This window comes from Hyla sarda, unplaced genomic scaffold, assembly GCF_029499605.1.
Source record: "Hyla sarda isolate aHylSar1 unplaced genomic scaffold, aHylSar1.hap1 scaffold_282, whole genome shotgun sequence".
NCBI classification, from domain to species: Eukaryota; Metazoa; Chordata; class Amphibia; order Anura; family Hylidae; genus Hyla; species Hyla sarda.
This window is the reverse complement of record NW_026609524.1, coordinates 99,196-124,516: the sequence shown is the minus strand read 5'-3', so window position 1 is coordinate 124,516 and position 25,321 is coordinate 99,196. Positions and strand designations below refer to the sequence as shown.

General features: G+C 47.7%; 1 protein-coding gene across 2 annotated transcripts in view; it reads right to left on the bottom strand.

The window, feature by feature from the left end:
* LOC130326214 (keratin, type II cytoskeletal 8-like) overlaps positions 1-25,321 on the bottom strand; it is a 135,420-nt gene that overhangs the window by 26,099 nt on the left and 84,000 nt on the right. For both annotated transcript variants that reach the window (XM_056553346.1, XM_056553345.1), the window contains exons 3-6: positions 24,321-24,381; positions 18,662-18,757; positions 16,096-16,260; positions 15,329-15,454 (exon numbers count right to left, since the gene is read on the bottom strand). In XM_056553346.1, the coding sequence (XP_056409321.1) occupies positions 15,329-15,454; positions 16,096-16,260; positions 18,662-18,757; positions 24,321-24,381 (448 nt within the window). The remainder of the gene's footprint in view (positions 1-15,328; positions 15,455-16,095; positions 16,261-18,661; positions 18,758-24,320; positions 24,382-25,321) is intronic.

The following is a 25,321-nucleotide window of genomic DNA, read 5'->3' as shown; positions in this document are numbered from 1 at the left end:
TGTCCGGGTCGGCTGATTATGTCCAGGTTGGCTGATCGTGTTCGGGTCAGCTGTTTATGTCCAGTTTGGCTGATCATGTACGAGTCGGCTGATTATGTCCAGCTTTGCTGATTCAGTCCAGGTTGGCTGATTATGTCCAGGTTGGCTGATGGTGTCTGGGTCAGCTGATTCTGTCCAGGTTGGCTGATGGTGTCTGGGTCAGCTGATTCTGTCCAGGTTGGCTGATCGTGTCCGGGTTGGCTGATTATGTCCAGGTCGGCTGATCGTGTCCGGGTTGGCTGATTGTGTCAGGGTCGGCTTATTATGTCCAGGTTGGCTGATCGTGTCTGGGTCGGCTGATTATGTCCTGGTTGGCTGATAATGTCTGGATCAGCTGATTATGTCCAGGTTGGCTGATCGTGTCCAGGTCAGCTGATCGTGTACGGGTCGGCTGATCGTGTGCGGGTTGGGTGATCGTGTCTGGGTCGGCTGATCGTGTCTGGGTCGGCTGATTATGTCCAGGTTGGCTGATCGTGTCCAGCTCGGCTGATTATGTCTCGGTTGGCTGATTGTGTTCGGGTCGGCTGATTGTGTTCGGGTCGGCTGATTGTGTCCAGGTCGGCTGATCATGTGTGGGTCAGCTGCTTATGTCCAGGTTGGCTGATTATGACCAGGTCGGCTTATCGTGTCCGGGTCGGCTGATCATGTCCAGTTCGGCTGATCGTGTCCGGGTCGGCTGATCGTGCCTGGGTCGGCTGATTATGTCCAGGTTAGTTGATTATGTCCAGGTTGGCTGATCGTGTCAGGGTCGGCTTATTATGTCCAGGTTGGCTGATCGTGTCAGGGTCGGCTGATTATGTCCAGGTTGACTGATCGTGTTCGGGTCAGCTGATCGTGTCCAGGATGGCTGATTATATCCCGGTTTGCTGATCTTGTCCGGGTCGGCTGATCGTGTCAGGGTCGGCTAATTATGTCCAGGTCGGCTGATCGTGTCCGGGTCGGCTGATTATGTCCAGGTTGGCTGATCGTGTCAGGGTCGGCTAATTATGTCCAGGTCGGCTGATGGTGTCCGGGTCGGCTGATTATGTCCAGGTTGGCTGATCTTGTCTGGGTCGGCTGATTATGTCCAGGTTTGCTGATTGTGTCAGGGTCGGCTGATTATGTCCAGGTTGGCTGATCATGTCCGGGTCGGCTGATTATGTCCAGGTTTGCTGATTGTGTTCAGGTCGGCTGTTTATGTCCAGTTTGGCTGATCGTGTCCGGGTCGGCTGATTATGTCCAGGTTGGCTGATCGTGTTCGGGTCGGCTGTTTATGTCCAGTTTGGCTGATCATGTACGAGTCGGCTGATTATGTCCAGCTTTGCTGATTGTGTTTGGGTTGGCTGATTATGTCCAGGTTGGCTGATGGTGTCTGGGTCGGCTGATTATGTCCAGGTTGGCTGATGGTGTCTGGGTCAGCTGATTCTGTCCAGGTTGGCTGATCGTGTCCGGGTTGGCTGATTATGTCCAGGTCGGCTGATCGTGTCCGGGTTGGCTGATCGTGTCAGGGTCGGCTTATTATGTCCAGGTTGGCTGATCCTGTCCGAATCAGTTGATCGTGTCTGGGTTGGCTGATCGTGTACTGGTCGGCTGATCGTCTCTGGGTTGGCTAATCGTGTCTGGGTCGGCTGATCGTGTCTGGGTCGGCTGATTATGTCCAGGTTGGCTGATTATGTCCAGGTCGGCTGATCGTGTCCGGGTTGGCTGATCGTGTCAGGGTCGGCTTATTATGTCCAGGTTGGCTGATCCTGTCCGAATCAGTTGATCGTGTCTGGGTTGGCTGATCGTGTACTGGTCGGCTGATCGTGTCTGGGTTGGCTAATCGTGTCTGGGTCGGCTGATCGTGTTCGGGTCGGCTGTTTATGTCCAGTTTGGCTGATCATGTCCGGGTCGGCTGATTATGTCCAGCTTTAGAGAAACTGGAAAATATATACAGCTCACCCTCGTAGTGTTCGATCTCTGCTGCTCATCCAGTCTGGGTGCACGGGAAACGTGGCCGCTCCACGAGGCAACAATACAGGAAGAGATCACTTGAAAAAATCCATAGTGAAAAACTCCAGCACTTCCAGAGTGGATAAAAAAGTATAGAATATATTCAATCTCCGTGGAGGTAAAAAACATGCATAGAAGGCAGGAAAATACGATAAAAACCAATGCGTTTCGTTCGCCTTTGTCAAGGTATGAACTCTTTAGTCTTAAGACACGGATAAATAGTAAATCTTACAAAGATCTGCCCCCTTCATTAAGTAGACACCTGTGGAGCTACAAGTGAAACAATTTAATCCCAAAGTTTCCAGTAAGAAAAAAACATAGTCATTATATCCAGCTTGTTATATAGTATACATTTCTTAAAATCAACACATGACATTGTATGTAAAATCAATTTGTGCCGCAAATGTATAACATGTATCCAACACCAAAAAATATATATGTGAATATACACTTATTTTTACTAGACAGTAGTCATGTAATTGTTACGCCGAGCGATCCGGGTCCCGCGCTCCTCCCCGGAGCGCTCACAGCGTTCTCCTATTCGCAGCGCCCCGGTCAGACCTGCTGACCGGGTGCGCTGCGATAATGTTCCCAGCCGGGATGCGATTCGCGATGCGGGACGTGCCCGCTCGCGATGCGCATCCTGACCCGCTTACCAGACTCGTTCCCCGTCTGTGCTGTCCCGGCGCGCGGCCCCGCTCCCTAGAGCACGCGCGCCGGGTCTTTGCTATTTAAAGGGCCGGTGCGCCACTGATTGGCGCATGGGTTTTAATCAGTACCTTCACCTGTGCACTTCCCTATTTATACCTCACTTCCCCTGCACTCCCTACTTATACCTCACTTCCCCTGCACTTCCTTGCCGGATCTTGTTGCCATTGTGCCAGTGAAAGCGTTTCTTTGTGTGTTCCTTGCCTGTGTTCCAGACCTCCTGCCGTTGCCCTTGACTACGATCCTTGCTGCCTGCCCTGACCACCTGCTACGTCCGACCTTGCTTTTGTCTACTCCCTTGTACCGCGCTTATCTCAGCAGTCAGAGAGGTTGAGCCGTTGCCGGTGGATACGACCTGGTTGCTACCGCCGCTGCAAGACCATCCCGCTTTGCGGCGGGCTCTGGTGAAAACCAGTAGCAACTTAGAACCGGTCCACCGACACGGTCCACGCCAATCCCTCTCTGACTCAGAGGATCCACCTCCAGCCTGCCGAATCCTGACAGTAGATCCGGCCATGGATCCCGCTGAGGTCCCGCTGCCAGTTGTCGCCGACCTCACCACGGTGGTCGCCCAGCAGTCGCAACAGATAGCGCAACAAGGCCACCAGCTGTCTCAACTGACCGTGATGCTACAGCAGCTTCTACCACAACTCCAGCAACAATCTCCTCCGCCAGCTCCTGCATCTCCTCCGCAGCGAGTGGCCGCATCCAGCCTCCGTTTATCATTGCCGGACAAATTTGATGGGGACTCAGCCAATTTTGCCGTGGTTTTCTTTCACAATGTTCCCTGCATTTGGAGATGATGTCGGACCAATTTCCAACTGAAAGGTCAAAGGTGGCTTTCGTAGTCAGCCTTCTGTCTGGGAAAGCCCTGTCATGGGCCACACCGCTCTGGGACCGCAATGATCCTGTCACTGCCTCTGTACACTCTTTCTTCATGGAGATTCAAAGTGTCTTCGAGGAACCAGCCCGAGCCTCTTCTGCCGAGACTGCCCTGCTGAACCTGGTCCAGGGTAATTCTTCTGTTGGCGTTCCGCACTCTCGCCTCCGAATTGTCCTGGAATAACGAGGCCCTCTCCGCGACCTTTAAAAAAGGCCTATCCAGTAACATCAAAGATGTGCTGGCCGCACGAGAAATCCCTGCTAACCTCCATGAACTTATTCATCTTGCCACCCGCATTGACATGCATTTTTCCGAAAGGCGTCAGGAGCTCTGCCAGGATATGGACTTTGTTCGCACGAGGCGGTTTCTCCCTCCGGCTCCTCTCTCCTCTGGTCCACTGCAATCCGCTCCTGTGCCTTCCGCCGTGGAGGCTATGCAAGTTGACACCTCAAGAGAGGACACAACGCCGCATGGAGAACCTTTGCCTGTACTGTGCCAGTACCGAACACTTCTTGAAGGATTGTCCTATCCGACCTCCACGTCTGGAAAGACGCACTCCGACTCCGCACAAAGGTGAGACAGCTCTAGATGTGAACTCTGCTTCTCCACGTCTTACTGTGCCTGTGCGGATTTCTTCTTCTACCTTCTCCTTCTCAGCTGTGGCCTTCTTGGATTCCGGATCTGCAGGAAATTTTATTTTGGCCTCTTTCATCAACAGGTTCAACATCCCGGTGACCAGTCTCGCCAGACCCCTCTACATCAACTCTGTTAATAATGAAAGATTGGACTGTACTGTGCGTTACCGCACGGAACCCCTCTTAATGTGCATTGGACCCCATCACGAAAAGATTGAATTTCTGGTCCTCTCTAACTGCACTTCGGAAATTCTTCTTGGACTACTGTGGCTTCAACGCCATTCCCCAACCCTTGATTGGACCACCGGGGAGATCAAGAACTGGGGTACTACTTGCCACAAGGACTGTCTTATGTCTGCTCCAAGTACTGTCAGTCAAGACCCTGTGGCTCCTCCGATACCTGGTCTCCCCAAGGCCTATCTGGACTATGCTGATGTTTTTTTACAAAAAACAAGCAGAGACTTTGCCTCCTCACAGGCCTTATGACTGTCCTATTGACCTCCTCCCTGGTACTACTCCACCCCGGGGCAGAATCTATCCTCTGTCTGCTCCGGAAACACTAGCCATGTCGGAGTACATCCAAGAGAATTTAAAAAAGGGGTTTATCCGCAAGTCTTCCTCCCCTGCCGGAGCTGGATTTTTCTTCGTTTCCAAAAAAGACGGCTCCTTACGTCCTTGCATTGATTACCGCGGACTTAATAAAATCACTGTAAAAAAGACTGCATTTAACACCAGAGATGGACACTTTGAATATCTGGTTATGCCCTTTGGGCTTTGCAACGCCCCTGTCGTCTTCCAAGACTTTGTAAATGAAATTTTTTGTGATCTTCTATATACCTGTGTTGTGGTCTACCTGGACGATATTTTGATTTTTTCTGCTAACCTAGAAGAACACCTCCGGCATGTCCGCATGGTTCTTCAGAGACTTCGGGACAATCAATTATATGCCAAAATGGAAAAATGTCTCTTTGAATGTCAATCTCTTCCCTTCCTAGGATACTTAGTCTCTGGCCAGGGACTACAAATGAACCCAGACAAACTTTCAGCCGTATTGGATTGGCCACGCCCCTCCGGACTCCGTGCTATCCAACGTTTCTTGGGGTTTGCCAATTATTACAGACAATTTCTTCCGCATTTTTCCACTATTGTGGCCCCTATCGTGGCCCTAACCAAGAAAAACGCCAACCCTAAGTCCTGGTCTCCTCAAGCGGAAGATGCATTCAATCATCTCAAAACTGCCTTTTCTTCTGCTCCCGTACTCTCCAGACCTGATCCATCTAGGCCCTTCTCGCTGGAGGTAGACGCCTCCTTGGTGGGAGCTGGAGCAGTACTCCTACAGAAAAATTCTTCCGGACATAACGTTACTTGTGGTTTCTTTTCTAGGACCTTCTCTCCGGCGGAGAAAAACTACTCCATTGGTGATCGAGAACTACTGGCCATAAAATTGGCGCTTGAAGAATGGAGGCACGTGCTGGAGGGATCCAAATACCCAGTTATTATATACACTGATCACAAGAATCTCTCTTATCTTCAGTCTGCCCAACAGCTGAACCCTCGCCAGGCTAGGTGGTCATTGTTCTTTGCCCGTTTTAACTTTGAAATTCATTTTCGCTCTGCTGACAAGAACATTAGGGCTGACGCCCTCTCTCGCTCGTCGGATGCCTCTGAAGTGGAAGCTTCCCTGCAACACATCATTCCTCCGGACTGTCTGATCTCCACTTCTCCAGCCTCCATCAGACAAACTCCTCCAGGGAAGACCTTCGTCTCTCCATGCCAGCGCCTCAGGATTCTCAAGTGGGGACACTCCTCACACCTTGCAGGTCATGCTGGCATCAAAAAATCCATCCAGCTCATCTCTCGATTTTATTGGTGGCCTACCCTGGAAGCTGATGTTGTTGATTTTGTGCGGGCTTGTACAGTCTGTGCCCGGGACAAGACCCCTCGCCAGAAGCCTGCTGGTCTCCTTCATCCTCTGCCTGTTCCTGAGCTACCATGGTCTCAGATTGGTATGGACTTTATTACAGACTTTCCTTTATCCCATGGCAACACAGTTATTTGACCTTTGAGGTCTTCCTTCTGCGCCTCAGTTGGCGAAACAATTTTTTATACACATTTTTCGCCTTCACGGGCTTCCTACGCATATCGTCTCGGATAGAGGCGTTCAATTTGTGTCAAAATTCTGGAGGGCCCTCTGTAATCAACTTAAAATCAAATTAAACTTCTCGTCTTCTTATCATCCCCAATCCAATGGGCAAGTGGAGAGAATTAATCAGGTTCTGGGTGACTATTTGCGACATTTTGTTTCCTCCCGCCAGGATGACTGGGCCGATCTTCTACCATGGGCCAAATTCTCGTACAATTTCAGAGTCTCTGAGTCTTCCGCTAAATCCCCATTTTTTGTGGTGTACGGCCGTCATCCTCTTCCCCCCCCTTCCCACTCCCATGCCTTCTGGTTTGCCCGCTGTTAACGAGGTGACTCGGGACTTCTCCACCATCTGGAAAGAGACTCAAATTTGCTCCTACAGGCCTCATCCCAGATGAAGAAACATGCCGATAAAAAAAGAAGAATTCCTCCCGTTTTTTCCTCCCGTATGGCTCTCCGCCAAGTATGTCCGCTTTCGTGTCCCCAGTTATCAACTGGGACCACGTTATCTTGGTCCTTTCAAAATCAAGTGCCAACTCAACCCTGTCTCTTACAAACTCCTTCTTCCTCCTTCTCTCCATATTCCCAATGCTTTCCATGTCTCCCTCCTTAAACCACTCATCCTTAACCGCTTCTCTCCCAAGGTTGTTGCTCCCACTCCTGTTTCCGGGTCCTCTGACATCTTTTCGGTGAAAGAAATTCTGGCATCCAAGACGGTCAGAGGTAAAAAAAAAATTCTTGTTGATTGGGAGAATTGGGGCCCAGAGGAGAGGTCACTGGAACCTGAGGACAACATCCTTGACAAGAACCTTATCCTCAAATTCTCAGGTTCCAAAAAGAGGGGGAGACCCAAGGGGAGGGTACTGTTACGCAGAGCGCTCCGGGTCCCCGCTCCTCCCCGGAGCGCTCACAGCGTTCTCCTATTCGCAGCGCCCCGGTCAGACCTGCTGACCGGGTGCGCTGCGATAATGTCCCCAGCCGGGATGCGATTCGCGATGCGGGACGTGCCCGCTCGCGATGCGCATCCCGACCCGCTTACCAGACTCGCTCCCCGTCTGTACTGTCCCGGCACGCGCGGCCCCGCTCCCTAGGGCGCGAGCGCGCCAGGTCTTTGCGATTTAACGGGCCGGTACGCCACTGATTGGCGCATGGGTTTTAATCAGTACCTTCACCTGTGCACTTCCCTATTTATACCTCACTTCCCCTGCACTCCCTTGCCGGATCTTGTTGCCATTGTGCCAGTGAAAGCGTTTCCTTGTGTGTTCCTAGCCTGTGTTCCAGACCTCCTGCCGTTGCCCCTGACTACGATCCTTGCTGCCTGCCCTGACCTTCTGCTACGTCCGACCTTGCTCTTGTCTACTCCCTTGTACCGCGCTTATCTCAGCAGTCAGAGAGGTTTAGCTGTTGCCGGTGGATACGACCTGGTTGCTACCGCCGCTGCAAGACCATCCCGCTTTGCGGCGGGCTCTGGTGAATACCAGTAGCAACTTAGAACCGGTCCACCAACACGGTCCACGCCAATCCCTCTCTGGCACAGAGGATCCACCTCCAGCCTGCCGAATCGTGACAGTAATTTGTAAGGGATAAATCATGTACAATCCGCTTCTTATGAATAAAAGCGTAGTGAGAAGCGATGAAAGATCGTATTATGCTTGCGAATAAAATGAATAAATTCTATACTTTTTTATCCACTCTGGAAGTGCTGGAGTTTTTCACTATGGATTTTTTCAAGTGATCTCTTCCTATGTCAAGGTTGGCTGATCGTGTCCGGGTCGGCTGATCATGTCAGGGTCGGCTGATCGTGTCTCGCTCGGCTTATTATGTCCAGGTTGGCTGATCGTGTCAGGGTCAGCTGATTATGTCCAGGTCAGCTGATCGTGTCAGGGTCGGCCGATCGTGTCTCGGTCGGCATATTATGTCCAGGTTGGCTGATCGTGTCAGGGTCGGCATATTATGTCCAGATTGGCTGATCGTGTCAGGGTCTGCTGATTATGTCCAGGTTGGCTGATCGTGTCAGGGTCGGCTGATTATGTCCAGGTCGGCTGATCGTGTCAGGGTCGGCTGATTATGTCCAGGTTGGCTGATCGTGTTCGGGTCGGCTGATTATGTCCAAGTTGGCTGATTATGTCCAGGTCGGCTTATTATGTCCAGGTTGGCTGATCGTGTTCGGGTCGGCTGATTATACATAGTTACATAGTTAGTTACATAGTTAGTACGGTCGAAAAAAGACATATGTCCATCAAGTTCAACCACGGAATTAAGGGGTAGGGGTGTGAATTAAGGGGTAGGGGTGTGAATTAAGGGGTAGGGGTGTCCAGGTTGGCTGATTATGTCCAGGTTGGCTGATCGTGTCCAGATCGGCTGATGGTGTCAGGTTCGGTTGATCGTGTCTGGGTCGGCTGATTGTGTCCGGATTGGCTGATGGTGTCAGGGTCGGTTGATCGTGTCTGGGTCGGCTGATGGTGTCAGGGTCGGCTGATTATGTCCAGGTTGGCTGATTGTGTCCGGGTCGGCTGATTATGTCCAGGTTGGCTGATTGTGTCCGGGTCGGCTGATGGTGTCAGGGTCGGTTGATCGTGTCCGGGTCAGCTGATCGTGTCTGGGTCGGTTGATCGTGTCTGGGTCGGTTGATCGTGTCTGGGTCGGCTGATTGTGTCTGGGTCGGCTGATTATATCCAGGTTGGCTGATTGTGTCCATGTTGACTGATTGTGTCCGGGTCGGCTGATCGTGTGAGGGTCGGCTGATTGTGTCCCAGTTGGCTGATTATGTCCAAGTTGGCTGATCGTGTCAGGGTCGGATGGTTATGCCCAGGTTGGCTGATCGTGTCCGCGTCAGCTGATCGTGTCCGGGTCGGCTGGTTATGCCCAGGTTGGCTGATCGTGTCCGCGTCAGCTGATCGTGTCCGGGTCGGCTGATCCTGTCCAGGTTGGCCTCGCTGTTACAGCCGCTCCCAATCCTTGTGGACCATTATCTTCAGACTGAAATTAAAAGGCTTGATAGATGTCTAAAGGGCACGAATAATTTTTGGATCATTTAGATCAGTGCGATTATAGAGATGTTACATATCTCTGTACGTTACATGAGTTTGTACACCAATATACCACAAAATGAAGGTATACAGTGTGTTAGGGATTCCAGGATTCATACAATTGATAATCGTAAATTGAATTTTTTGATGTCGTGTCGATGGGGTCAGCAGTAGCGAAAAGCTTGGCTAATGCCTTTAAGGCTAATATTGAGAATGTTCATGTTTTTGGTACCTGTGGGCTGGAGGCGTCATCCACGTGGCTTTGTTACGTGGATGACGTCTTTTTTCTTTGGAAAAAAGATGAAACATCATTATTACAGTGTGAAGCTTAATCAAGTTTACTCTTACATATGACCCATGTGTAATACGTTTTCTGGATGTGGAAGTTCGTTTAAATCAGTGATCTCAAACTGTGGCCCTCCAGATGTTGCAAAACTTCAACTCCCAGCATGCCCGGACAGCCAACGGCTGTCCGGGCATGCTGGGAGTTGAGGCTTTGCAACATCTGGAGGGAAAAAGTTTGAGACCACTGGTTTAAATCAAGATGGCTTTTCTACAACACTTTATAGTAAGCCCACAGATATTGCATCGCATCAGTTATCATGCACCAACAGTGTTTAAAGGGTTACCAAAGAGCTAGAAGAACATCCAGTAATGAAGATGAATATAAAAAACGAAAGTAAAATCATAGAAAGATATAGTAGTGAAGAGTAGGGAATAGTCCGAGAGAGGAATCAAGGAGGGAAAACAAGGAGGAGTGAAAAAACGTAAAATGTACATAGGTCGTTATGATAAAAGGTCTAATATGGTTCAACAGACTATTAAATAATATTGGAAATTGTTATCATCAGACCCTAAATACGAGGATTTGTTTGTCCCCTTAAGGACCAAGCGTTATTTCCGTTTTTGCACTTTAGTTTTTTCCTCCTCACCTTTTAAAAATCATAACCCTTTCAATTTTTCACCTAAAATTCCATATGACGGCTTATTGTTTGCGCCACCAATTCTACTTTGCAGTTAAATTATTGATTTTACCGAAAAATCTATGAAAAATCATAAAAAAGAAAATTCATTGTGCGACAAAATTGAAGAAAAAAATGCCATTTAGTAAATTTTGGGGGCTCCCGTTTCTACGCGGTACATATTTCGGTAAAAATGACCCCTTATCTTTATTCTGTAGGTCCATACGGTTAAAATGATTCCCTACTTATATAGGTTTGATTTTGTCGGACTTCTGGAAAAAATCATAACTACATGCAGGAAAATGAATACGTTTAAAATTGTCATCTTCTGACCCCTATAACTTTATTTTTCTGCGTATGGGCCGGTATGAGGACTAATTTTTTGCGCCGTGATCTGAAGTTTTTAGAGGTACCATTTTTGTACTGATCGGACTTTTTGACTTTTTATTCTTTTTTTACATGGTATAAAAAGTGACCAAAAATACGCTATTTTGGATTTGGAATCTGCGCGTACGCCATTGACTGTGCTGTTTAATTAACAATAAATTTTTATAATTAGACACATAATTAGGGCTCATGGGACCGATCCTCTCACAATACATCTCTGTATAACTGCCCTCTATTCTGCCATTATGTGAGAATGATTCCAAAATATTAAACCAACAATAATATTAAAATATAATAGGCAGGAATACCCATACAGAATGCAAAGACATAAAACACAGTTTATATATATATCTCCAATAAATCTGTTAAGCCCCCTGAGAAAGGAGCCGAGACAGCTGTAGGGGTTGGGTTGCGGAGGCCGACTGACACAGTCCCACATGGGTAAGATAACAATATTCTCACGCCCCCTCCCATAGACTTGTATTGAGGGGCGGGCCGTTACATCACGAGGGGCGGAGCCGTGATGTAACGATGCTCCGGCCCCTGTATCGCCCGTCATTACGCACGGAGCGAGTCTGCTCTGTGCAGTAATGATAGCGCGGTGCCGCAGCCGAGATCCTGGGGGTCCCCAGCAGCAAGACCCCGGTGATCTGACATCTTATCCTCTCTCCATATAAACTGTGTTTTATGTCTTTGCATTCTGTATGGGTATTCCTGCCTATTATATTTTAATATTATTGTTGGTTTAATATTTTGGAATAAAGTTGACAATGTTTTGGAATCATTACTCTAGTGGCGTTTTCTGTATGCAATATATATTTATAGTTCGGACATTTCCACATGCGGCGATACCACGTGTTAATTTTTATTTACACAGTTGTTGTTGTTTTTTAAATGGGAAAAGGGGGAGGGGGTGATTCTTACTTTTATTAGGGAAGGGGTTAAATTAACTTAATTTTTTTTCACACTTTTTTTTTTGGAATGTTATAGCTCCCCCCAGTGGCTATTACAACTCTACACAGATCACTGCCATGCATTAACACGGCAAAGATCAGTGTTATCGGCGGTCGATTTCTCAAGCCTGGATTTCAGGCTTGGAGCAATCAATCGCCGATCGGACGTGCCGGAGGTAGGTAACGGACCCGCCGCTCGCGTTCTAGCTGATCGGGACATCGCTATTTCACCGTGATGGTCCCGATCAGCCCGACTGAGCTGCCGGGAGTGTATTTTTGTTACTTTAGATGCGGCGATCAACTTAGAATGCCGCGTCTAAAGGGTTTATAGAGCACGGCACAACGATCAGTGCTGCACACTATTAGCCCAGGGTGCCGGCTTTCATTAGCCTCTGGGACCAACCCACTATGACCAGGACCGTTGCTACAGGACAGGCAAACCAAGCAATTGATTGGGGCCCCGAGCTGGCCCAGGGCCCCGAGCAGAGCCAGTGCTTGTTCTGCCGGGCCATCTTCCTGCCCCTATCCCGGTTCAGCAGCTCGCCCTGTCCACCGGCCGGGCCAGAAGAGCGAGAGCCTGGAGCGGGACGGGAGGCAGAGACTAAAGCCGCTCGGCCTCCGGCCAGTGGTCCCGCTCCAACATTCCCTCACCTTTCTCACATGCTGCTCTGTTCTAGCAGTGTGAGCCGCGGGTACGCCATCCACAGCAGGCCGGCGCGATGACGTCACACCATCACGCCGGCGCCCAGAGATCATGTCCCTGCGGCTCACACTGCAAGAACGGAGCAGCATGTGAGAAAGGTGACAGCTGGAGAGAGCTGCTCGGGCACTATGGTACAGGGAAATTATTAAAATGGGGGGGGAGGGCATGCACAGAAAATGGCAAATTATAAGTGAGGGGCACATAACGGGGGAATTAGAAGTCAGGGGCACAGGACAGGGGTTATTATATATATGAGGAGCACATGACAGGGGGGCATTATATGTGAGGGGCACATGACAGGGCTCTCCTTCCTGTCATGTGCCCATATAATGCCCTCCTGTCATGTGCCCCTCACATATAATGCCTCATGTCCTGTGCCCCTCATATATAATGCCCCCTGAGGGGGCAGGACAGGGGGCATTATATGTGAGGGGAACATGACGGGGGCATTATATGGGAGGGGCACAGCATAGGGGGCATTATATGGGAGGGGCACAGGACAGAGGGCACTATTATTATGTGGGGGGAATAGGACGGGTTATAATTATATGTGGGGGCATTATTACTATATATGAGGGGCACAGAGTGTTTTGCATTTCAGAGACTTTCTAGGCTTTGCTTGCGTAAGGTGGGGAGGGGTGGAGGGGGGGCCCTTCATGTCTATTTTGCTTGGGGCCCCCAAATTCCTTCAAACGGCCCTGGATATGATGCGGGGTCATGGTGTGACCCCGCGTTATAGACCGGGCGCATGGTGTACAGCTACGCCTCGCATCCTTAAGAGGATAAGGAACCCCCTATGTTTATTTTCAGAAAAGGAAAATCATTGGGTGAGAGATTAATTAGGAGCGATGTGGCAACAAATAAGAGAGTAACATACCCATGTCTCTCGTGTACTCAATGGCGCTGATTTACTATTGTAAACCCAACATGTTTTGACAGGTTGTGAGACAGATTCTGTCTCATTGTGCCAGAAATGAAAAAAAAAAACAGACCAACTCTCCATTTTACTGGGAAAACCTTAAAAAAGGGGCGTGGTTGTCAAAAAGGGGTGTGGTCACAGAAATAGGGCATGTTTCCGACATTTTCACCCAAAAAAACAACATATTTAGTAAGGTTTCCTCAGAAAATGTAGTGGATCTGAGCTGAGGAAAACCCGACAGATCAGAGCAGGTGTAAAAAAGCAAAGTGTCATAAAACCTTAGTAAATACCATGAAATTGTAAAGAACTAAAATCCACAAAAGAAAATTACACAACATAGTGAAGGTGATCGTATTTATCACCCACTAAAGGCCATAAAATACAAGTCAAAGGTTTTCACTCTTGTTTGAGCACGAATGTCATTCACCTCCTGAAGTGCCCGTGTGGTAAAGTATATGTTGGCCGCACTGCACGGCAGATTAAAGAGAGGATCGGGGAAGATAAACCTGTAATTCGGAGGGGAAGATAAACCTGTAATTCAGAGGGGAAGATAAACCTGTAATTCAGAGGGGAAGATAAACCTGTAATTCGGAGGGGAAGATAAACCTGTAATTCAGAGGGGAAGATAAACCTGTAATTCAGAGGGGAAGATAAACCTGTAATTCAGAGGGGAAGATAAACCTGTAATTCAGAGGGGAAGATAAACCTGTAATTCAGAGGGGAAGATAAACCTGTAATTCGGAGGGGAAGATAAACCTGTAATTCGGAGGGGAAGATAAACCTGTAATTCGGAGGGGAAGATAAACCTGTAATTCAGAGGGGAAGATAAACCTGTAATTCGGAGGGGAAGATAAACCTGTAATTCAGAGGGGAAGATAAACCTGTAATTCAGAGGGGAAGATAAATCTATAATTCGGAGGGGAAGATAAATCTGTAATTCGGAGGGGAAGATAAACCTGTAATTCGGAGGGGAAGATAAACCTGTAATTCGGAGGGGAAGATAAACCTGTAATTCGGAGGGGAAGATAAACCTATAATTCGGAGGGGAAGATAAACCTGCAATTCGGAGGGGAAGATAAACCTGCAATTCGGAGGTGAAGATAAATCTGTAATTCGGAGGGGAAGATAAACCTATAATTTTGAAGTGAGGATAAACCTGTAATTTGGAAGTGAAGATAAACCTGTAATTCGGAGGGGAAGATAAACCTGTAATTCGGAGGGGAAGATAAATCTATAATTCGGAGGGGAAGATAAATCTGTAATTCGGAGGGGAAGATAAACCTGTAATTCGGAGGGGAAGATAAACCTGTAATTCGGAGGGGAAGATAAACCTGTAATTCGGAGGGGAAGATAAACCTGCAATTCGGAGGGGAAGATAAACCTGTAATTCGGAGGTGAAGATAAATCTGTAATTCGGAGGGGAAGATAAACCTATAATTTGGAATTGAGGATAAACCTGTAATTTGGAAGTGAAGATAAACCTGTAATTCGGAGGGGAAGATAAACCTGTAATTCGGAAGGGAAGATAAACCTGTAATTCGGAAGGGAAGATAAAACTGTAATTCGGAGGGGAAGATAAACCTGTAATTCGGAGGGGAAGATAAACCTGTAATTCGGAGGGGAACATCACCGATCCATGTCACATGACAAGCCGAAACCGCGCTGTCCAGGTACACGGATACGAGGTAATGTGAGGAACGTCACCAATCCGTGTCACATGACGAGCCGAAACCGCAATGTCCAGGTACACGCTATACAAAGTAATGTGGGGAAGGTCCCCGATCCATGTCACATGACGAGCCGAAAAAACGCTGTCCAGGTGCACAGATTCAAGGTAATGGAGAGAGCAGAGTGACTGTGTCCCTTGGGGGTGGGTCAGTGGGCGGAGAGCAGGGTGTCTGTGTCCCCTAGGGGCGGGTCAGTGGGCGGGGAGAGAAGGTTGTCTGTGTCCCTTGGGGCGAGTCAGTTTGGAGAGATCAGGGTGTCCCCCTGGTACCTGATTCTTTAGGGCCTCGTTGTCATTGTTGACGCGCTGTATCACCCGGTGCAGATCCACCACCTCGCCCTTCAGGGCCTTAAGCTCATCGTTCGCCCGTCTACCCTGAGCGACCAAATCATCAATCTGAGGACAAAGAAAAGTCTGAGAAGAGAAACCACAGAATATCTGATGGGGGATGGGAGTGCTGATCAATTACAGGGGCCACTCATTGCTCCACCCCATCATGTGTAGGAAAGAACGTCACTTCACCCACTTGGGTGTAACATCCCCCATTGGGGGGTCACATCCCCTATTGGACGGGTCACATCACCCATTGGGGTGGTCACATCACCCATTGGGGTGGTCACATCACCCATTGGGGGAGGTCACATCATCCATTGGGGGGGGGTCACATAACCCATTGAAGGGGTCACATCCCCCATTGGAGGGGGGTCACATCACCCATTGGGGGGTCACATCACCCATTGGAGGGGGGGCACATCACCCATTGGAGGGGGTCCCATCACCCATTGGGGGGGTCCCATCACCCATTTCGGGGGGGGGGGGGGCAAATCACCAATTGGGGGGGAGAGGTCACATCCTGTTGCCCCATCAGCAGCTGTTACACTGGAGATTATAAAATATATCCATCCAGGAACAATCACAAAACTTTTCCCAACTTTACAAATGTGTCAAAACTACAAGTCCCATCATGTGCTGCAAAACTGCTGTAAAAGGACAATGTTACAACTACAAGTCCCAGCGCGGAGGGTTAGGTTGCGCACCTTGCTCCTGTACCAGTGCTCGGCCTCCTGTCGGCTCTTGTCCGCCATGCTCTGGTACTGCGCTCGCACCTCCTCCATGATCTGCCTCATCTCCAGCTGACGGTTATTGTCCATCTCCACCGTCACCTTCTCACCGCGCACCTGAGACTGCAGCTCCAGGATCTCCTACAGAACACAAGGGGTCCGGATCCCATCAGATTATAGACAAAGGGGTCCGTATCCCATCAGATTATAGACAAAGGGTACCGCATCCCATCAGATTATAGACAAAGGGGTCCGGATCCCATCAGATTATAGACAAAGGGGTCCGGATCCCATCAGATTATAGACAAAGGGGTCCGGATCCCATCAGATTATAGACAAAGGGGTCCGGATCCCATCAGATTATAGACAAAGGGTTCTGGATCTCATCACATTATAGACAAAGGGGTCCGGCGCCCATCAGACTATAGACAAAGGGGTCCGGATCCCATCAGATTATAGACAAAGGGTACCGCATCCCATCAGATTATAGACAAAGGGATCCGGATCCCATCAGATCATAGACAACGGGTACCGCATCCCATCAGATTATAGACAAAGGGTTCCAGATCCCATCAGTTTATAGACAAAGGGGTCCGGATCCCATCAGATTATAGACAAAGGGGTCCGGATCCCATCATATTATAGACAAAGGGGTCCGGATCCCATCAGATTATAGATAAAGGGTTCCGGCGCCCATCAGACTATAGACAAAGGGTACCACATCCCATCAGATTATAGACAAAGGGTTCCAGATCCCACCAGATTATAGACAAAGGGTTCTGGATCTCATCAGATTATAGACAAAGGGGTCCGGATCCCATCAGATTATAGACAAAGGGTTCTGGATCTCATCACATTGTAGACAAAGGGGTCCGGATCCCATCAGATTATAGACAAAGGGTTCTGGATCCCATCAGATTATAGACAAGGGTTCCGGCGCCCATCAGACTATAGACAAAGGGTTCTGGATCACATCAGATTATAGACAAAGGGTTCCAGATCCCATCAGATTATCGACAAAGGGTTCTGGATCTCATCAGATTATAGACAAAGGGTTCTGGATCACATCAGATTATAGACAAAGGGTTCCAGATCCCACCAGATTATAGACAAAGGGTTCTGGATCTCATCAGATTATAGGCAAAGGGTTCTGGATCACATCAGATTATAGACAAAGGGTTCCAGATCCCATCAGATTATAGACAAAGGGTTCTGGATCTCATCAGATTATAGACAAAGGGTTCTGGATCACATCAGATTATAGACAAAGGGTTCTGGATCTCATCAGATTATAGACAAAGGGTTCCAGATCCCATCAGATTATCGACAAAGGGTTCTGGATCTCATCAGATTATAGACAAAGGGTTCTGGATCACATCAGATTATAGACAAAGGGTTCCAGATCCCACCAGATTATAGACAAAGGGTTCTGGATCTCATCAGATTATAGGCAAAGGGTTCTGGATCACATCAGATTATAGACAAAGGGTTCCAGATCCCATCAGATTATAGACAAAGGGTTCTGGATCTCATCAGATTATAGACAAAGGGTTCTGGATCACATCAGATTATAGACAAAGGGTTCTGGATCTCATCAGATTATAGACAAAGGGTTCCAGATCCCATCAGATTATCGACAAAGGGTTCTGGATCTCATCAGATTATAGACAAAGGGTTCTGGATCACATCAGATTATAGACAAAGGGTTCCAGATCCCACCAGATTATAGACAAAGGGTTCTGGATCTCATCAGATTATAGGCAAAGGGTTCTGGATCACATCAGATTATAGACAAAGGGTTCCAGATCCCATCAGATTATAGACAAAGGGTTCTGGATCTCATCAGATTATAGACAAAGGGTTCTGGATCTCATCAGATTATAGACAAAGGGTTCTGGATCTCATCAGATTATAGACAAAGGGTTCCAGATCCCATCAGACTATAGACAAAGGGTTCTGGATCTCATCAGATTATAGACAAAGGGTTCTGGTTCACATCAGATTATAGACAAAGGGTTCTGGATCTCATCAGATTATAGACAAAGGGTTCTGGATCACATCAGATTATAGACAAAGGGTTCTGGATCACATCAGATTATAGACAAAGGGTTCCAGATCCCACCAGATTATAGACAAAGGGTTCTGGATCTCATCAGATTATAGACAAAGGGTTCTGGATCTCATCAGATTATAGACAAAGGGTTCTGGATCTCATCAGATTATAGACAAAGGGTTCCAGATCCCATCAGACTATAGACAAAGGGTTCTGGATCTCATCAGATTATAGACAAAGGGTTCTGGTTCACATCAGATTATAGACAAAGGGTTCCAGGTCCCATCAGATTATAGACAAAGGGTTCTGGATCTCATCAGATTATAGACAAAGGGTTCTGGATCTCATCAGATTATAGACTCCATACTCGGGAGCTCCTGATATTGGCCAAAGAGGACCTGACCCCAAGCATCCCACAGACGCTCCTCAGTTTAGCATCAGTTGTTCCCCAGGCCCCATACTCAGTAACACGGGGGCCATGGATTTTACCTCCTTATACAGCTGCTTCAGAACCTCAATCTCATCCGTCAGACTTTCCAGTTTGGATTCATTGTCCACCTTATGTAGATAAGTGTCGTCCAGGTCCTGAGGGGTTAAACAGAAGGTTTTATTATAAAGGGGAGACCCTGCAGGTAGAGGACTGGACCAGTGAATGAATCCTTATTATGGGGGATAATGTCTCCTCTAATGATGCTTCCTCTAGTGACGCCTCCTCTAGTGACGTCTCCTCTAGTGACGCCTCCTCTAGTGACGCCTCCTCTAGTGACGACTCCTCTAGTGACGCCTCCTCTAGCGACGTCTCCTCTAGTGACGCCTTCTCTAGTGAAGTCTCCTCTAGTGACGCCTCATCTAGTGACGCCTCCTCTAGTGATGCCTCCTCTAGTGACGCCTCCTCTAGTGACGCTTCCTCTAGTGACGCCTCCTCTAGTGACGAATCCTCTAGTGACGCCTCCTCTAGCGACGTCTCCTCTAGTGACGCTTCCTCTAGTGACGCCTCCTCTAGTGACGCCTCCTCTAGCGACGTCTCCTCTAGTGACGCCTTCTCTAGCGACGTCTCCTCTAGTGACGCCTCCTCTAGTGACGCCTCCTCTAGTGACGCCTCCTCTAGTGACGCCTTCTCTAGCGACGTCTCCTCTAGTGACGCCTTCTCTAGTGACGTCTCCTCTAGTGACGCCTCCTCTAGTGACGTCTCCTCTAGTGATTCCTCCTCTAGTGACGCCTCCTCTAGTGACGCCTCCTCTAGTGACGCCTCCTCTAGTGAAGTCTCCTCTATGTAACTGAAAAAACTTTCCTCAAGGGCTCAAATAAAAAAATTCATAGATAGGGGAGGGGGGTTAATTATTCACTGAAAGAGCGACTGAAACAACAACCTACAGGGGTGGGGAACCACACGACAAAATTGTGAATATACCCCAGTTAGAAATAACTTGTAACAAGTTTAATCATGTGTAAAAATAATTTTATTGGAATATATATATTTTAAAAATACATGTGTATATATATATATATATATATATATATATATATATATATATATATATATGTATGAAACCACAGAATCAATTCATAAAAAGGTAGTATAAGAATAAAAATACATATATAAAAAAGAATAAAATGTAAGGTGGATACTGGGCGAGAAGACCTGTCTGCCAATAGAAGAAGTAGAAAGATAAAGAATAGCTTAGAGAGTCCCAGAGCTGATAGTGAGCTGCAATTCATACATAGAAATATATATACGGGGTTCGCATGTACAAGACAAGGGGAGGGGGAGGGGCGTCGTGCAGAATATGCAGAAGGAAAGTGTGTAATGCGTGTGGGGATCTGAATAGCGCACATTGGTCAGTGACAACAGAAGATATGTGAGAAGAAAATATATAAAACTTTGATAACCAAAGCAAAGACAAATGAAGCTCAGCACTCAAGTGAGTGAAAAACTGTGAAAAATATATCGTGCAAGTGAATGGGCAAGGACATAAACGTGCGCCCCAAAGGAAAAGGATATATATATATGTGTATACTGGCTGGGTCACGCAATATGGTGCTAACAATGAACAGTAACAAACAGCAGGCAAAGCATAGCAGCAAAGAATAATCTGCATAGAAAGAAGGTTTGGTATAGGCTGTAACAGGACTCACCCCAGTCCACCTCCACAACTCCAACGCGTTTCACCAGAAGCGACCCAGGCAGTATACACATATATATATATCCTTTTCCTTTGGGTCACATGTTTATGTCCTTGCCCATTCACTTGCACGATATATTTTTCACATTTTTTCACTCACTTGAGTGCTGAGCTTCATTTGTCTTTGCTTTGGTTATCAAAGTTTTATATATTTTCTTCTCACATATCTTCTGTTGTCACTGACCAATGTGCGCTATTCAGATCCCCACACGCATTACGCACTTTCCTTCTGCATATTCTGCACGACGCCCCTCCCCCTCCCCTTGTCTTGTACATGCGAACCCCGTATATATATTTCTATGTATGAATTGCAGCTCACTATCAGCTCTGGGACTCTCTAAGCTATTTTTTATCTTTCTACTTCTTCTATTGGCAGACAGGTCTTCTCGCCCAGTATCCACCTTACATTTTATTCTTTTTTATATATATATATATATATATATATATATATATATATATATATATATATTTATTCTTATACTACCTTTTTATGAATTGATTCTGTGGTTTCATACATATATATATAAACAAACAACAAAAAACGTGGTCTCAAATGGCTGGAGGAGCTCAACCCCGAATGCAGTTGTGCATTTATACTGGGGGAGCAGATCCTGCCCTTGTAGTCCGTTGCTAGGGGCGATCCCCAGCATAAAAATGCATACAATGGAGGATGCCTGCAGGGACTACAAGTGCCACAATAGAATCCTACACCAGATAAACGGTGTGGATGTGTAACAATTAGAATACAATACAGGAATATGGGTGCACTACTGTGGTAGATGTAAACAATATATATATATTGTATATATATACACATGTATTTTGAAAATATATATATTCCAATAAAATTATTTTTACACATGATTAAACTTATTACAAGTTCTTTCTAACTGGGGTATATTCACAATTTTGTCGTGTGGTTCCCCACACCTGTAGGTTGTTGTTGAAGTCTCCTCTAGTGACGTCTCCTCTAGTCATGCCTCCTCTAGTCATGCCTCCTCTAGTGACATCTCCTTTAGTGACGCCTCCTCTAGTGATGTCTCCTCTAGTGATGCCTCCTCTAGTGATGCCTCCACTAGTGATGTCTACTCTAGTCATGTCTCCTCTAATGACATCTCCTCTAGTCATGTCTCCTCCCGTCATGTCTTCTCCAGTCATGTCTCCTCTAATGACATCTCCTCTAGTCATGTCTCCTCTAGTCATGTCTCCTCCAGTCATGTCTCCTCTAGTCATGTCTCCTCTAGTCATGTCTCCTCTAGTCATGTCTCCTCCAGTCATGTCTCTTCTAGTAACATCTCCTCTAGTCATGTCTTCTCTAGTGACGCCTCCTCTAGTGACGTCTCCTCTAGTGACATCTCCTCTAGTCATGCCTCCTCTAGTGACGTCTCCTCTAGTCATGCCTCCTCCAGTCATGTCTCCTCCAGTCATGTCTCCTCTAGTCATGTCTCCTCCAGTCATGTCTCCTCTAGTCATGTCTCTTCTAGTAACATCTCCTCTAGTCATGTCTTCTCTAGTGACGCCTCCTCTAGTGACGTCTCCTCTAGTGACATCTCCTCTAGTCATGCCTCCTCTAGTGACGTCTCCTCTAGTCATGCCTTCTCTAGTCATGTCTCCTCTAGTGACGCCTCCTCTAGTGAAGTCTACTCTAGTCATGTCTCCTCTAATGACATCTCCTCTAGTCATGTCTCCTCTAGTGACGTCTCCTCTAGTCATGCCTCCTCTAGTGACGTCTCCTCTAGTCATGCCTCCTCTCGTCATGTCTCCTCTAGTGACGTCTCCTTTAGTGATGTATACTCTAGTCATGTCTCCTCTAATGACATCTCCTCTAGTCATGTCTCCTCTAGTGACGTCTCCTCTAGTCATGCCTCCTCTAGTGACGTCTCCTCTAGTCATGCCTCCTCTAGTCATGTCTCCTCTAGTGACGCCTCCTTTAGTGATGTCTCCTCTAGTCATGTCTCCTCTAGTCATGTCTCTTCTAGTAACATCTCCTCTAGTCATGTCTCCTCTAGTGACGTCTCCTCTAGTCATGTCTCCTCTAGTGACGTCTCCTCTAGTCATGCCTCCTCTAATCATGTCTCCTCTAGTGACGCCTCCTCTAGTCATGTCTCCTCTAGTCATGTCTCCTCCAGTCATGTCTCCTCTAGTAACATCTCCTCTAGTCATGTCTCCTCCAGTCATGTCTCCTCTAGTAACATCTCCTCTAGTCATGTCTCCTCCAGTCATGTCTCCTCTAGTCATGCCTCCTCTAGTGACGTCTCCTCTAGTCATGCCTCCTCCAGTCATGTCTCCTCCAGTCATGTCTCCTCTAGTCATGTCTCCTCCAGTCATGTCTCCTCCAGTCATGTCTCCTCCAGTCATATCTCCTCTAGTCATGTCTCTTCTAGTAACATCTCCTCTAGTCATGTCTTCTCTAGTGACACCTCCTCTAGTGACGTCTCCTCTAGTGACATCTCCTCTAGTCATGCCTCCTCTAGTGACGTCTCCTCTAGTCATGCCTCCTCTAGTCATGTCTCCTCTAGTGACGCCTCCTCTAGTGAAGTCTACTCTAGTCATGTCTCCTCTAATGACATCTCCTCTAGTCATGTCTCCTCCAGTCATGTCTCCTCCAGTCATGTCTCCTCCAGTCATGTCTCTTCTAGTAACATCTCCTCTAGTCATGTCTTCTCTAGTGACACCTCCTCTAGTGACGTCTCCTCTAGTGACATCTCCTCTAGTCATGCCTCCTCTAGTGACGTCTCCTCTAGTCATGCCTCCTCTAGTCATGTCTCCTCTAGTGACGTCTCCTCTAGTCATGCCTCCTCTCGTCATGTCTACTCTAGTCATGTCTCCTCTAATGACATCTCCTCTAGTCATGTCTCCTCTAGTGATGTCTCCTCTAGTCATGCCTCCTCTAGTGACGTCTCCTCTAGTCATGCCTCCTCTAGTCATGTCTCCTCTAGTGACGCCTCCTTCAGTGAAGTCTCCTCTAGTCATGTCTCCTCTAGTCATGTCTCTTCTAGTAACATCTCCTCTAGTCATGTCTCCTCTAGTGACGCCTCCTCTAGTCATGTCTCCTCCAGTCATGTCTCCTCTAGTCATGTCTCTTCTAGTAACATCTCCTCTAGTCATGTCTCCTCTAGTGACGTCTCCTCTAGTCATGTCTCCTCTAGTGACGTCTCCTCTAGTCATGCCTCCTCTAATCATGTCTCCTCTAGTGACGCCTCCTCTAGTCATGTCTCCTCCAGTCATGTCTCCTCCAGTCATGTCTCCTCTAGTAACATCTCCTCTAGTCATGTCTCCTCCAGTCATGTCTCCTCTAGTAACATCTCCTCTAGTCATGTCTCCTCCATTCATGTCTCCTCTAGTCATGTCTCCTCTAGTAACATCTCCTCCAGTCATGTCTCCTCCAGTCATGTCTCCTCTAGTCATGCCTCCTCTAGTGACGTCTCCTCTAGTCATGTCTCCTCCAGTCATGTCTCCTCTAGTCATGTCTCCTCTAGTAACATCTCCTCCAGTCATGTCTCCTCTAATCATGTCTCCTCCAGTCATGTCTCCTCTAGTCATGTCTCCTCTAGTAACATCTCCTCTAGTCATGTCTCCTCTAGTCATGTCTCCTCTAGTAACATCTCCTCTAGTGACACCTCCTCTAGTGATGTCTCCTCTAGTCATGTCTCCTCTAGTGATGTCTCCTATAGTCATGTCTCTTCTAGTCATGTCTCCTCTAGTAACATCTCCTCTAGTCATGCCTCCTCTAGTGACATCTCCTATAGTGACGCCTCCTCTAGTGACGTCTCCTCTAGTCATGTCTCCTATAGTCATGTCTCCTATAGTGACGCCTTCTCTAGTCATGCCTCCTCTAGTGACATCTCCTATAGTGACGCCTCCTCTAGTGACGTCTCCTCTAGTCATGTCTCCTATAGTGACGCCTTCTCTAGTCATGCCTCCTCTAGTGACATCTCGTAACAGCGCCCCCCCCCTATAGTCACCTTCTTCGTCAGCACAAAATCGTTCTCTAGTTGATTACGTCTGTTGATTTCATCCTCGTATCTGCAGAAAAAACACAGGAAGATTAGAGGGGCCACAACCACTGAGGGGCCACAACCACTGAGGGGCCATGACAACACACTGAGCGTGCGGCTCTTCATCGTCTCCACCTATAGACCCCATATGTCTCTGCTCCCCTGTAGAGGTCTCTGTACTGACTCCTCATCTCCTCCCCCTATAGATCCCGTATATCTCTGCTCCCCTGTATAGGTGTCTGTACTGACTCCTCATCTCCTCCCCCTATAGACCCCGTATATCTCTGCTCCCCTGTATAGGTCTCTGTACTGACTCCTCATCTCCTCCCCCTATAGACCCCATATATCTCTACTCCCCTGTAGAGGTCTCTGTACTGACTCCTCATCTCCTCCCCCTATAGACCCCATATATCTCTACTCCCCTGTAGAGGTCTCTGTATCGACTCTTTACTTCCTCCGCCTATAGACCCCATATGTCTATTCTCCCCTGTAGAGGTCTCTGTACTGACTCTTCATCTCCTTCACCTATAGACCCCATATGTCTATTCTCCCCTGTAGAGGTCTCTGTACTGACTCTTAATCTCATTCCCCTATAGACCCCATATGTCTCTGCTCCCCTGTAGAGAACTCTGTACTGACTCTTCATCTCCTTCACCTATAGACCCCATATATCTCTGCTCCCCTGTAGAGGTCTCTATACTGACTCTTCATTTCCTTCACCTATAGACCCCATATGTCTCTGCTCTCCTGTAGAGGTCTCTGTACTGACTCCTCATCTCCTTCACCTATAGACCACATATGTCTCTGCTCTCCTGTAGAGGTCTCTGTACTGACTCCTCATCTCCTCCACCTATAGACCTCATATGTCTCTGCTCCCCTGTAGAGGTCTCTGTACTGACTCCTCATCTCCTTCACTTATAGACCCCATATGTCTCTGCTCCCCTCTAGAGGTCTCTGTACTGGCTCTT